This window comes from Grus americana, unplaced genomic scaffold, assembly GCF_028858705.1.
Source record: "Grus americana isolate bGruAme1 unplaced genomic scaffold, bGruAme1.mat scaffold_348, whole genome shotgun sequence".
NCBI classification, from domain to species: domain Eukaryota; kingdom Metazoa; phylum Chordata; class Aves; order Gruiformes; family Gruidae; genus Grus; species Grus americana.
The window spans coordinates 14,207-27,338 of NW_026561625.1; the positions used below are offsets into that span (position 1 = coordinate 14,207).

At 41.1% G+C, this 13,132-nt stretch overlaps 1 protein-coding gene across 1 annotated transcript in view; it reads right to left on the bottom strand.

The window, feature by feature from the left end:
• Positions 1 to 13,132, bottom strand: part of LOC129200612 (ATPase family AAA domain-containing protein 2-like) — a gene marked incomplete at its 3' end in the record, with an annotated part of 55,446 nt that overhangs the window by 13,932 nt on the left and 28,382 nt on the right. Inside the window, 1 exon segment of the mRNA XM_054811923.1 lies at positions 3,408 to 3,707. Within this exon segment, the coding sequence (XP_054667898.1) occupies positions 3,408 to 3,707 (300 nt within the window).

The following is a 13,132-nucleotide window of genomic DNA, read 5'->3' on the forward strand; positions in this document are numbered from 1 at the left end:
CAAGAAATTTTTACTTTGGAAAATAAGCTTAGCTCAGTATGGACATACCAGATTGAACATGCTGTCAGATAAAAATGGAAGCACGGGTGGAGTATTTTACCATCAATAGTACAGAAGACAGGTGAGTAAGAAAAGGACTTTCCTTGTCTCTTTAGCCAAACTACAATAGACATAATAGTGAGACTGCACCTTGAGTCCTGTGTTCAGTTTTGGGCCCTTCACTACAAGAAAGACATTGAGGTGCTGGAGTGCATTCAAAGAAGAGCAACGAAGCTGGTGAAAGGTCTAGAGCACAAGTCTTATGAGGAGCAGCTAAGGAAACTGGAGAAAAGGAGGCTGAAGGGAGATCTTATCTACAACTACCTGAAAGGGGGTTCTTTTCTCCCAAGTAATAAGTGATAGGACAAGAGGAAATGGCCTCAAGTTGCACCAGGGGAGGTTTAGATTGGATATTAGAAAATATTTCTTCACCAAAGGGCTGCAAATCATTGGAACAGGCTGCCCAGGGAAGTGGTTTAGTCACCATTCCTGGAGGTATTGAAAAGACATGTAGACGTGGTGCTTAGGGACATGGTTTAGTAGTGGGCTTGGCAGTGTTAGCTTAACAGTTGGACTTGATGATCTGATGGGTATTTTTCAACCTAAATGATTCTATGATTGTAAATGATTCTACGATTCTAAATGATTCTATAATCGCTTTGAACATCATTTCCTGGCACAGATGTTGCAGCCATCTGTGAGGGATGATGTCTTGATCCCAGTACAACTACCTATCGAATTCAGGTGGCCAACATTGCATAAGCCTCTGTCCACTAAGAGTTGGTGAAAGGATCTATGTTTTAAGGAACTTCTCAGAAAAGCTGACTTTGCGTTCTCTAAATAATCCTTTACATTCCCAACCTATTTCTCTACACAGAAGTCTGCAACATTAAGAATGAACTTCCACTGCATTTTCTCATGGCAGTGCTTAGCAAGGCCCCACTCCTCCACCTGACCAACTCCTTAAGTCTTCGTAAGAAATAATTTGCTCCAGGACTGCTGCCTCCCTCTCTCACAAGGCTAGGACTGACCAAGAGTTTCCAAGGTTATCTGAGGCTGGAAGAGTCAAACAACTCTATGCAGTGGGTAAGCAACTAGGTCATCAATCAAGGGACAAGACTGATGAATTCAAATCTTATGTGAATGTTGCTGACATTCCTTTCCTTATTAATACTCTGCTGCTTTCTGCGAGTAGTGTTTCCTTCCTAAATCTTTTTACTTTGAATCATGGAATAGTTTTGGTTGGAAGGGACCTTTAAAGGTCATCTAGTCCAACCCCCTACAATGAACAGGGACATCTTCAGCTAGATCAGGTTGCTCAGAGCCCCGTCCAACCTGACCAGGGATGCGGTATATACCACTTCTCTGGGCAACCTTCCCAGTATTTCACATCATAAAAAATTTCTTCCTTCTACCTAGTCTAAATCTACCCTCTTTTAGTTTAAAACATTACCCCTTGTCCTATCGCTATAGGTCCTGTTAAAAAGTCTGTCCCTATCTTTCTTATAAGCCCCCTTTAAGTATTGAAAGATCGCAATAAGGTCTCCCTGCAGCCTTCTCTTCTCCAGGCTGAACAACTCAACTCTCTCAGCCTGTCTTCATAGGAGAGGTGCTCCAGCCCTCTGATCATCTTTGTGGCCCTCTTCTGGACTCGGTCCAATATCTCCATGTCCTTCTTGTACTGGGGACCCCAGAGCTGGACATAGCACTCCAGGTGGGGTCTCATGAGAGCAGAGGGGCAGAATCACCTCCCTCAACCTGCTGGTCACGCTTCTTTTGATGCAGCCCAGGATGCAGTTGGTTTCTGGGCTGTAAGCACACATTGCCAGCTCATGTTCAGCTTTTCATCCACCAGTACCCCCAAGTCCTTCTCTGCAGGGCTGCTCTCAATCCCTTCATCCTCCAGCCTATATTGATACTGGGGGTTGTCCTGACCCATGTTCAGGACCTTGCACCTTGCCTTTTTGAACCTCATGAGGTTAACACGGGCCCACTTCTCGAGCTTGTCCAGGTCCCTCTGCATGGCATCTTGTCCCTCAGGCCTGTCAGCCACACCATTCAGCTTGGTGTCATCTGCAAATTTGCTGAGGGTGCACTTGATCCCACTGTCTATGTCACTGATGAAGATATTAAACAGAACTGGTCCCAGTATGGACCCCTGAGGGACACCACTCGTCACCAAGCTTTATCTGGACATTGAGCCATTGACCACTACCCTCTGGGTGCAACCAATCAAACAATTCCTCATCCACCAAACAGTCCATCCATCAAATCCATGTTTCTCCAATTTAGAGAGAAGCACGTTGTAGGGGACCATGTCAAGGGCATTACAGATGGAAAGTCCAGATAGAAAACATTCATAGCTTTTCCTTTGTCCACTGACGTAGTCCCTCCACCATAGAAGGGCACTAGGTTTGTCAGGCAGGACTTGCCCTTGGTGAAACCATGCTGGCTGTCTCAAATCACCTCCCTGTCCTCCACGTGCCTTAGCATAGCTTCTAGGAGGATCTGTTCCCCGATCTTCCCAGGCACAGAGGCTTCCCAGGCTGACAGGTCAGTAGTTCCCAGCATCCTCCTTTCTACCCTTTTTAAAAATGGGTGCAATGCTTCCCTTTTTCCAGTCTCCAGGGACTTCACCTGACTGCCACCACTTTTCAAATATCATGGAGAGTGGCTTGTCAACAACATCAGCCAATTCCCTCAGAACTCTGGCATGCATCTCATCAGGTCCTATAGACTTATGTATGTTCAGGTTCCTCAGGTGATCATGAACTTGATCTTCTCTTACAGTGGGAGGGACTTTGCTCCCCTAGTCCCTGTCTTGCATTCAATCCACTCAAAAGGTGTGGGAAGAGAGGTTGCCCATGAAGAATGCAGCAAAAAAGTTGTTGAGTACCTCAAGCTTCTCCTCTTTTGTTACCAGTTTGCCAGTTGTGTTCATCGGGGGGGTACACTTCCTTTGATCTTCCTTTTCTGGTTGACATACCTATAGAAGCCCTTCGTATTATTCTTTGCGTTCCTTGCCAAGTTCAGCTCCAGCCACGCCTTGGCCTTCCTGACCCCATCCCTACACAACCAGGCAGTGTCCCTATACTTTTCCCAGGATATCTGTCCCTGCTTCCACTGCCTGTGAATTTCCTTCTTGCTCTTTAGTTTCACCAGCACATCTCAACTCATCCATACCGTTGCTGTCCTTTCCTTATTTCTTACACCTGGGGATCAAGAGCTTTTGTGCTTTATGGAAAGTGCAAGATCTGCTCCCTTGTTCCCGAGGGCAGTTTCCCATAGGGTCCTATTGAATAACTCCTTGAAGAGCTGCAAGTTCACTTTCCTAAAATGCAGGGTACTGACTTTATTCTTGTCCTTACCCATATCTCTCAGGACTGTGAACACCACCAGTGCATGATCACTGCAGCCCAGGCTGCCTCCAATCTTGACATCACCAATTAGCTCGCTTGTGTCAGTGACCATCAGGTCCAGTATTGCGTACCCTCTGGTAGGGCTGTCTACTACCTGGCTTAAGAAGTTACTGTCAATGCTCTCCAGGAGTCTCCTGGATTGCCTACAGCTTGCTGTGCTACTTTTCCAACAGATGTTGGGGTGGTTGAAGTCCTCCATGTACATGGAGTAAGAAGGCTTCATCAATAGGCTACCTTTGACAGGGCAACCTGTAGTAAACACCAACCACACCTTTGTTGACTCAGTCTCTAATTGTTACCCATAAGCTTTCAACCTGCTTGTGGCTAATCTTCAGAGACAGCTCTTCACAATCTATCCATTTCTGATGTAGAGGGCAACCCTCTTTTCCTTTCCTAGTTGCCACACTACAGCCATGGAATTTGTCCCACCAAGTTTTACTAATGGCAGCTAGGTCATAGCTTTCTAGCAGCACAGTGGCTTCAAACTCCTCCTGTTTGTTGCCCATACTGCGTGCATTGGTGTAGAGACACGTCAGTGGCGCTGTTGGCCATGTCACCTTCTTAGACGAACTCATCTTAATTCCTTTGAGGTATTTCACCAGTGTTTCCCTGTTGGATCTTATTACCTCAAGAGCCCCTGGCTCATCTCTGTAAGACTTCAAGTGTGCTCCGGTGTACCCAGCATGTCTCAGAGCAACAGTCTGAGGGCCCTCGATAGCACCCTGTCCCTCTAACCTTGGCATGTCATCCCACAACTTGTCATGGGTAAGTCTGATATTATCCCTCTCCCCCTTCAAGTCTCATATAAAGCTCTGTCAATGAATCCCACTAGCTCATGAGCAAAGACCCTCTTCCCCCTTTGAGAAAGGTGAATCCCAGCCAACACCAGCAGGTCTGGTGCCATGTAGATCATCCCATTATTGAAAAACCCAAAATTGTGGCAGCGACACTAGCCACAAAGCCATGTATTAACAGACTGGGTCCATCTGTTTCTTCCAATGTCACTGCCTGCAACTGGAAGGGTAGAGGGAAAAATAACTTTGCTCCAAATTTCCTTACCGACTGTCCCAAGGCCCAGAAGTCTCTTTTGACTGTCCTTGGACTACACATTGTGACTTCATCGCCATCCATATGAAAGAGCAGTAATGGGTAATAGTCCAAGGACCATACTAGGCTAAGAAGTTTTCTAGTGATGTCCTTAACCCAGGCCCCAGGGAGGCAACAGACTTCCCTAATAGGAGGGTCTGTCCAGCATGTTGGACTCCCTGTTCCCTCTAGAAGGAAGCCACCTACAACTATAACCCATCTTTTCTTCCTCGTGGAGGTGGTCTTGATACTGGGGTTAGGCCTTTCTGACCTTGGTGACTCTTCTAGTGTAGATGGACAATCATCCACATCATCCATTGACTGGCCTTCCACATCCAAAGCCTCATACCTGTTGTACAAAGGCACCTGGGAAGGCAAGGTAGGCAAGGAGGAGGTTCACCTGCCACCCTGAGCATGGACTTGCCTCCAGTCACTCCTTTCCTTTAAGCTACTGCCTTCTGCCTGGCAGGGGAAGAATACAGGATCCCCTTGATCTTGGGTTTGGTTTTGTTTGCTTGCTTGCTTGCTTGCTTGTTTGTTTGTTTGTTTGTTTTTCCTGGTGGCTGTTCCTGTTTCTGTCTCAGAGAGGGCAGAGCATGGTTCCACCAGTCCACGTCTTTCTCAGAGTACCTGATGCTCCTTAACCTTTCTACTTCCTCTTGTGGCTCTGCCACCAGACTGAGCAGGTCATCCACTTGGTCACATCTCACACAACTGTTATCACTACTGCTATCCATTGCCAATGAAAGGTTCTAGCATGCCCTGCAGCCTGAGAATGTGGTGGCTGCATGTTTTTGTGGGAGCTCTGTCTGGGTTGCCACATCCATTCTGGCAAGTGCAGAGGACAGAGCTTTCTGCTGGGTGGATAGAATAGCTAAGCGCCTTCTGAGAGGGTGATGGCCACCAATTGAACTCATGCTTGAGTGGGTAGGGTGAAGACACCCTTCCTGTGCACCCTTCTGCGTGAACTGCCACGCAAACTGCCACACTACGCCCTGGCTGATGCACCATGCCCTGTTTGCACTCCTGGCAGCTCGCGTTCCCAAGGGTTGCCTTTTCTTGGTGTGGGGGTGGCCGCCATTGCTCTGGCAATGCCCGGGCCTCTTCAGCAACTCTCGCAAGACCTGCCAGCTCCTGGCGGGTTTCTCTGCTCCCCTGGTGTTTCCCTGCCTCAGGAAACCCTGCTGTGCACAAAGATCTACTGCTCTGCTGCAGATTGAACCGGCTCCGGAGCAACTCAATTCTTTGGTCAGAAGCTATGTAGTTTACCACACATGAGCTTCACCTACGTACAGAAGACTGGAATAAAGATAAAGCTGCTTTGGAAATGTTTGCTTGTCAAGTAATTTTGAATCTAGGTTTCTGTAAGTAATATCAAACTGGATAAAAATCTATCATTCTTGAGTTCTGCATTAAAAGTAGGGATATACTGGGGAAAGAAAGATGGTTTAGTGAATAGTGAAATACATCAGAAATCAAGAGATTTTATTTTAGGAGTCTTTCAGCTAAAACTGCCCCTCTTCCCTCTCAACATTTACAGTTTGTGAGACTGCCACTGGATCTATGCCGCATCTCAATTTTCTAACAGCAGAGTGGGAAACACTTCCTTGCCTCTCACGGACATTTGAGTTAAAATTCATCCACAACTGCAAGACAATCCACTATTACAGCAGTGAGAGCAAAACAGGTAGAACTATCTGTTTTTTCATTCCAGCACTGTAAGACATTCAAGGGCATCCAGGGAAAAATGATGATGCTGTCATGAATGGGAAAGAGAATAGCATTTCTTTTCACTAGGCGTTAGCATTTTTGTAACTGTTGTACTATTTAGGTATCATTTTTAAAGTTCTTAAATCTCCTTTTCAGAGAAATGTCTATTAAAACAAAAAGGTCTCCAACTTGCAAGATTCTTGCAAGGGTTCAAAAAATACTCCAGATTGATACTTGTCCTCCAAAAAATATTTTTACAGCAAAAATCGCAAGACAGGAAAAGTGTACAGGAAAATTATTCTTTTGAAAACACATTCTTGCCCAACTAATCAGACAACTTTACCCTAGGAACAGCCTAAATCCCTTGCCCCTATGTGTTCCAAGGCAGTAAAATATCCTTACACATTTCCAAGAAAAGCAACCAAAACAATCATACTAAAATAAATATCTTGGTGTTATTTGTATTCCCTGACTGTAATATCATGTCACCCTCTCAGTGGTCCAGGAAATTAAAACCACCTGTCAAGTCTTACATTATCAAATTAATTAGATAGCTGGAAGATAGGAACAGGGAGTAGTAAAAGAAGCTATAATGTACGCGAATGGATCTTCATGAGCACATTAACTACCATCTATCAGAGGGAATGATGCTGACTCTTTCTGTGAAATACATTAAGATCATTGGGTATTGTCCTGGATCATAATTGAATGTTTACCTTTTTGACAAGAGGTATAAACTACTTTATGAAACTAATTTTTATCAATATATTTTTAAAAGGAGTGGGAGATGAAAAAGAGGACAAGTAAATATTTGATATTTTTTTAAAAAATTGGTCTAAGTCTTTAAACCTTCTTATGCCAATAAGATTAATTCTCAGTCAGGTAGACTGGCTATTTTTAAGCTTTGAATTATTTTCTTTAAATACCATCAAGAATGAGAAATACCAGTTGTTAGCAAAAGGAGAGATAATCAGTAGTGATAGTATCAGTTATGGTGCTGTAAATTTTAAGTCCAGTGGGACCATTATGAACTTCAGTATAAAAAGGAGAACAAATACAATCAAAAGAATATTTTTTTTAACATGCAGCCAATCAGATTATATGACAAAGAATACAAACAGAGATAAAACCAACAGTGGAGCATAAAAATACAGGGCGATATTTATGTGAAACATTAACTGAGCTCAGTTAGTACAGTAATTCTAAATTGAGCTCATTTAGTGCCGTAACTCTAAATGTTTTCCAAACAAGTACGATTTTACAGCAGAAAGGTATTTTGGGGGACCTCTTTCTGGCCATAAATGGTGGGATGGGAATGCTTCAGAGCTCATGAGAAGCACATTTTCAAAGGATAACAATTGCCAGATGTGAATACTGATGCAAGGAATGTTTAAAAAGTGAGAGAGAAATAAAAGAGCAGCCTAGAAAGAGTTCATTTCCAAATTACCAGAAAGTCCCAGAGGCACTAGCCTGTGATGGTGAATTTCCATAGTGCCACAAACTTGCACATAACCAAGAGAAGTTTCTGTAAATTTTAACCGATAATCAGAAATACTGGTTCCTCCAACTCCGTAAAAATGGGAAAGAAATATCCTAAAACTGCCACTTTAGTGCCATTTCAGCCCTTTTATTGCACCACAACAGTGCAGAAAAAAACCCCAAACAATCAAGTTTCTTTAAGAATTTTATTTCAGGGCTAGTTAATATTGAAGGTAAAGATAAAGAATGGTTTATATTTTATCTCTGTTACTTCACATTTTAAATGCCTGCACATTCTTCTTTTAGAATAAGATATGTTTCTGTTGCTAACTCACATAAACTCCTACAAAATTAGTATCTTCATTATATATTTCTACATTTTATTGAACTATATATTTTAAGGAATATCAACATGCCTCTCAGGGGAAATTACATTAAAATGTGTAAGAACTGCAAGGAAACCTCGTGGAAACATAATTCTCTTCCACTTTTAAAATAATGCAGATCCTTACTTACATCCTCCCAATGTGGTATTAACCAATCCAGTGCCCAGTGAATGTTATCTATTTGATTCAAATCCTTTCTTATTTTTGGGGGGTTTTTTGGTCAATCTTATTTTAAACATAAGTTCCTTCCAGTGCACATTCCCCTTCCCAGCCAAAACCAATATACTCTTCTCTTTCTACACCTTTTCACAACTCCATTTGGTGAATCCAGAGAATTTTCATATACCTCATACTTTCTAGCTGATAAAACCCAAGATTCAATGGTACCTTAGGTCAGAGTGGTGGTCAGAATAGCAGAGGGGACCCCCTAGCATGGACCAAAGAAATTATGTTGTTCTACTTGACAATCAGGCAAAATCCTTTCTGTAAAAGATATGAAATGTCTCAAAATATTATGGCACATATGCCCTCTCCTGAGAGTCATTTTTAAAACCTCCAATTATAATGTCTACATCACACACATGACCACTTAAATAAAAACCCATCACATTATCAATGACTCATATGGGATTGAATCAAAATCATGGGACAATTCTATGCATTGATTCACTGGTGAGTTTTTCCCGACATTCAGCAGCACTCTGCAAATGCAAATGTCCTCCTCTGGTATCCTGAAACAACAGCAGTTGTATTTATTTTCTTCTCTTTCCAATATCCTTTAATAGAAAAATGGGTAATTCAGTTTAGCTCAAACTCAAAAATAATTGGTTCTAAGCTAAGACCAACTATATCATAAAGACAGATGTTCCAGATGTCCTGCCCAATAAAGACATGAGAAAAAAATGCAAAATGGCTTTTACAGAGTTTAGGTTGGGTCTGTTTGAGGGTCTCAACCAAAATTTACAAAATTACCTAGTATGACAAGAAACTGCCTGGTCCCCAGTAAGGATACAATATTTTTTCTAAACATATTTCCATTAGATTTATCTTCCTAATTACTTGATATTTACAGACTCCAAAGAAATGTTTGACACCAAAGAGCTGACCTTACACTTTCCTGAAAGAAATTTATGATCTTGACACACTAAAGGCAATAGTAATTACTCTGTATTGCAATCTGAAATGGTAAAAATCCATCTTAAACTTTAATATCTAACACATGCCTTCCAACCATGACCAGTCCTGCTTGTCACCAGTGGAGAATTAGGGGTCATTAGTTACTGCTATTGATCAGATGCTGACTTATGAAGCTTCTTAAACCTGGAAATCTCCTACATAACACTGAATTTGTCATAATTCACTTGACAAAAATTTATAACATTACTGCAAGTTATTATATGAAATCACATACTGCACAACTCTTCTTATGTTGTATCAGTGTGAAGTGGTGTTTTCCAATCCCAGAATTTATCAATAACTGTCATGAAAGAGATGTTAAGAACTAATAATACAGTACAGGTCCATTTTATTCAGTTGTTATTAACATTTTCCATTGTCACATGTAGTAAGGACAAGAGACAGCCAGATCTGTAAAGCGCTTGATCCCTTCTGCTCAGCCTCAGAAAGGCCTAAGGACCATTGTCAGAAGGAGGAAGAAAGGCTGGAGAAGGTCTAGTGGAGAAAAAGGCAAATGGCTGGAAGAGTACAAAAGGAGGAGAAAACGAAAGAAATGGGGTTACTCTATCCTACAGGAGGAAAAACTATGGGGTAATGACAAGAGCTTTCAAATTAAAAAAAAAAAAAATGGATGTGCATTGTATTAAGAATGACATGCATGACTAGTTATAATTCAATATTTGACACAGACTGAAATATCTTCTTTCTAGTGTGTATCGTAGACAGTCCAAGATGATCAGTACTCCAGACAGTAAGATATCTGAATTGGGAAAGATTTAGATTTGGAACTAGATAACACTTCCAAGTACTAAAGGTTAAGTCTTTACTTTAAAATACTAGAATACTGATCGAAAAATTTGCTGACTCTACCTTTGAGGGGCCTTTTAAAATAGACGTATTTGTCAGAAATAGTGCGGGTAGAAAAGAATATGCCTTAGGCAGGGAAATAGACCAAATGAACTGTCAATGTCCTTTTGCCTCCTTAGTTTTAGGAGCAAAGACATTTCAAATTCATATCAGATTTTCCTAAGTATACTCCTTCCCCCTGCCTAATATAGGCACAATTTAGAGCCAGGTTTTCTGACTTCAACGCCTAAAATTAAGCTCCTAAATTGATAATGAGGCAACTAAACAAACAAAATGTTTGACTCAAAGTGCTCGAGTATCCAAGAACTCCTCTCAGGACTTATTCAGCACCGCGCTCTTCCAATTTTCTAAAAAGGTATTCATGCAAGGACAGTGCCCCAACAGGTCAGCTTTAAACCAGAATCACAATAAGAATCAAATCATATGTCAAACAATTGCTATAAGTTCTATGTTGCAGCATTTTTGAGAGATTATCTTTCTGAGGTTATGAGATTCATTGCCTCCTTCCCTGCACCAGAAAAGCAAAGCTAAATTCCTCTAGCCACTCGAAATGCCTCTGTTATGAAATAAGCAAGTGAAAGCCTTTTCCAAAATCAGTGTGGGCATCCACACTCACTTGTTCACAGGAGTATGAATGGAAGAATATTCTGCTATTCCTCCTGTTTATTGCACAGGTACTTTAGAGGGAAATAAACTTTACCTAAGAAAGTGTATTTTTAAGAGACAGACCATGAAGCTTCTCCAGATCCTATCAATTAAACCTTACCTTACTATGTTTTATTTTTATTAGTTTACACAGTGGTGATGACCTACTTACAACAACTGACCATTTCTGACTCTCAAGAGAAAGACATGCTTTCCAGAAGAATTTGAATTAAGAGATGGGAAGTATCTCATGCAGGGAAGACAGAGAATTTTCAAACATACAGGAAATGATGGAAAAATTTCTTAGGCCAGAGTAGAAAAAAACCCCACACTAAAGCCTGAGGAGTCAAGCTTAAGTAGAAGAACAGAGGAGATAAAGGACAAGGAGACAAGAAAGTCAAAGTTCATATGATGCCGCCAATAAAAAAAGCTCAAAAAGGACAGCTCAAACCTCTTTACATGGAGATTTTCTTGCTAGTGATTATGTACACTAAGAAGTTTGTGTGGTGGTGGTGGGGGGAACCAACCAAAAAACCCCCTGAAGTAGAAGCTGGAAAAGGGCAGGTAAATTGATTCGTTAGATGGGAAAAGCTGCGATTAGATGTCAGAAGAACAAACACTGTCACGCAATGAGCAGGAAATGAAGATAAGGAGGCTTTCTTGAAAAAACTGTACATGTTTTCTCCCTTGCTTAGGACAAGGTACACCTAGAAAACCTGAATCTCAGTCCTATCAGACTTTTAAAACATTTATTTTGAAGCCACTGATTTCAGAAAGACTGAATTTGAGCATGAAGGAGACAAGTATATTCACATTCATGAGCTTAAAAGGTAACAGTTAGTTGTCCCCATAAAGGTCATTTAATGAATGAACAATGCCGACCTACAAAGATCTTTTCTTGAAACAAATGTTGGTTACTTCAGCCCTGGACTTATTCCAACACACTATTTTTACTTATTTAATATACCCCTTTGAATTTGATATCTACACTACATTAATGATTTTCTCAAGAGCAATCATCATCATTGAATCTCCTTTACTCGTTTCCTTCTAGTAATAAAATTAAGCAATAGTATGTTAAAAAAAAAAACCAAACCACCAAACCAACAACCTTATGCAAAAGCAAGTTAAGAATTTCAGGGAAAATATATTCCAGTTCAGCTCAGGATGATCTATGAATGAATCAGCTACAGAGAGAAAGGAAGTAGGCTTTGGATTTGAACCAACAGCCTCAAGTTGTCTGCAAAGTAGCATCACCCTGCCATTTGTTAAAAAAAAATCAATGTGTTGAAAAAAAGCAATGAGTGATTTTCTTCAATAAAAGCACTTCTAGCCAGCATGTTCCATTTCTGAATAAATAATACAAAAAAGCAGCAGCTTTTGGAGACAGTGATAATATTTGGATATATCTTTACCTACGAGTAGTACATATTACATAAAGATATATGGAAATACACAAGGGATGAAAAGTAATTGCTGTGTAACACATCCTAGTCTCTCACATTTGTCATAGTGTGAAATAAAGTACTAGGTAAAGTACCTCACAGAGATTCAAATTCTTATTTGATGAACACTAACAGCTCAGTTACAAAAACATAGAAATAATGCAAAGAAACCTTTATATGTATCCCAGTAGTACTCACAAGCCTTAACAATTCAGTTATGTCTTTTTCTGTCAAGAAGCATGGGTTCCCCCACAACAGGCATGATAAAAATACATAAATAGAAAGGTCTCATATGTGAAATACAGTCCACAGTTTAAAATAAAAAACTTGGGTGGATCCTGCAAAAAGAATGGCAAGAGCAAATGGTGAGACACTTGAGATTCAAATAATAAACAGGCATAACAGATCAGCTGCCTCTCCTGTGTTTGTAGGCATCCCAGAAAACCTGAACACTGGGGAGTATTTCCAGTTGACTGCTCTATAATGCAATTTAGCATCAGGAAACAGCAAAGTCTGATATCTGTCTCTGTGAAACACAATAAAGTAGTCACTTGGCTACCATCCCGGTAACAATGGTGGGTACCAACGCCCATCTTGTAGCAATTTTGGGCACAGTGAGGCACGGGGATCATTGGCATTGGCTCTCACAACTTCAAAAGCAACCACTTCTTGACAGAGGAAGTGATGAGTAATCAGTACCCTGGTGTCAGAGGAAAATACTCTGCATGAAGGACACCAAAGCTTGTGTCTCAGTAATCTCGGCTGCTCTGGATGGTATGTTTTCTGTTGTCTTTTCTTCTTTATGTAATTAAATCATTCCAGACTTTGTTCAGGCTTGGCTGGTTAGGTACCCTGATATACAAAGGTCCACTGATTTCTG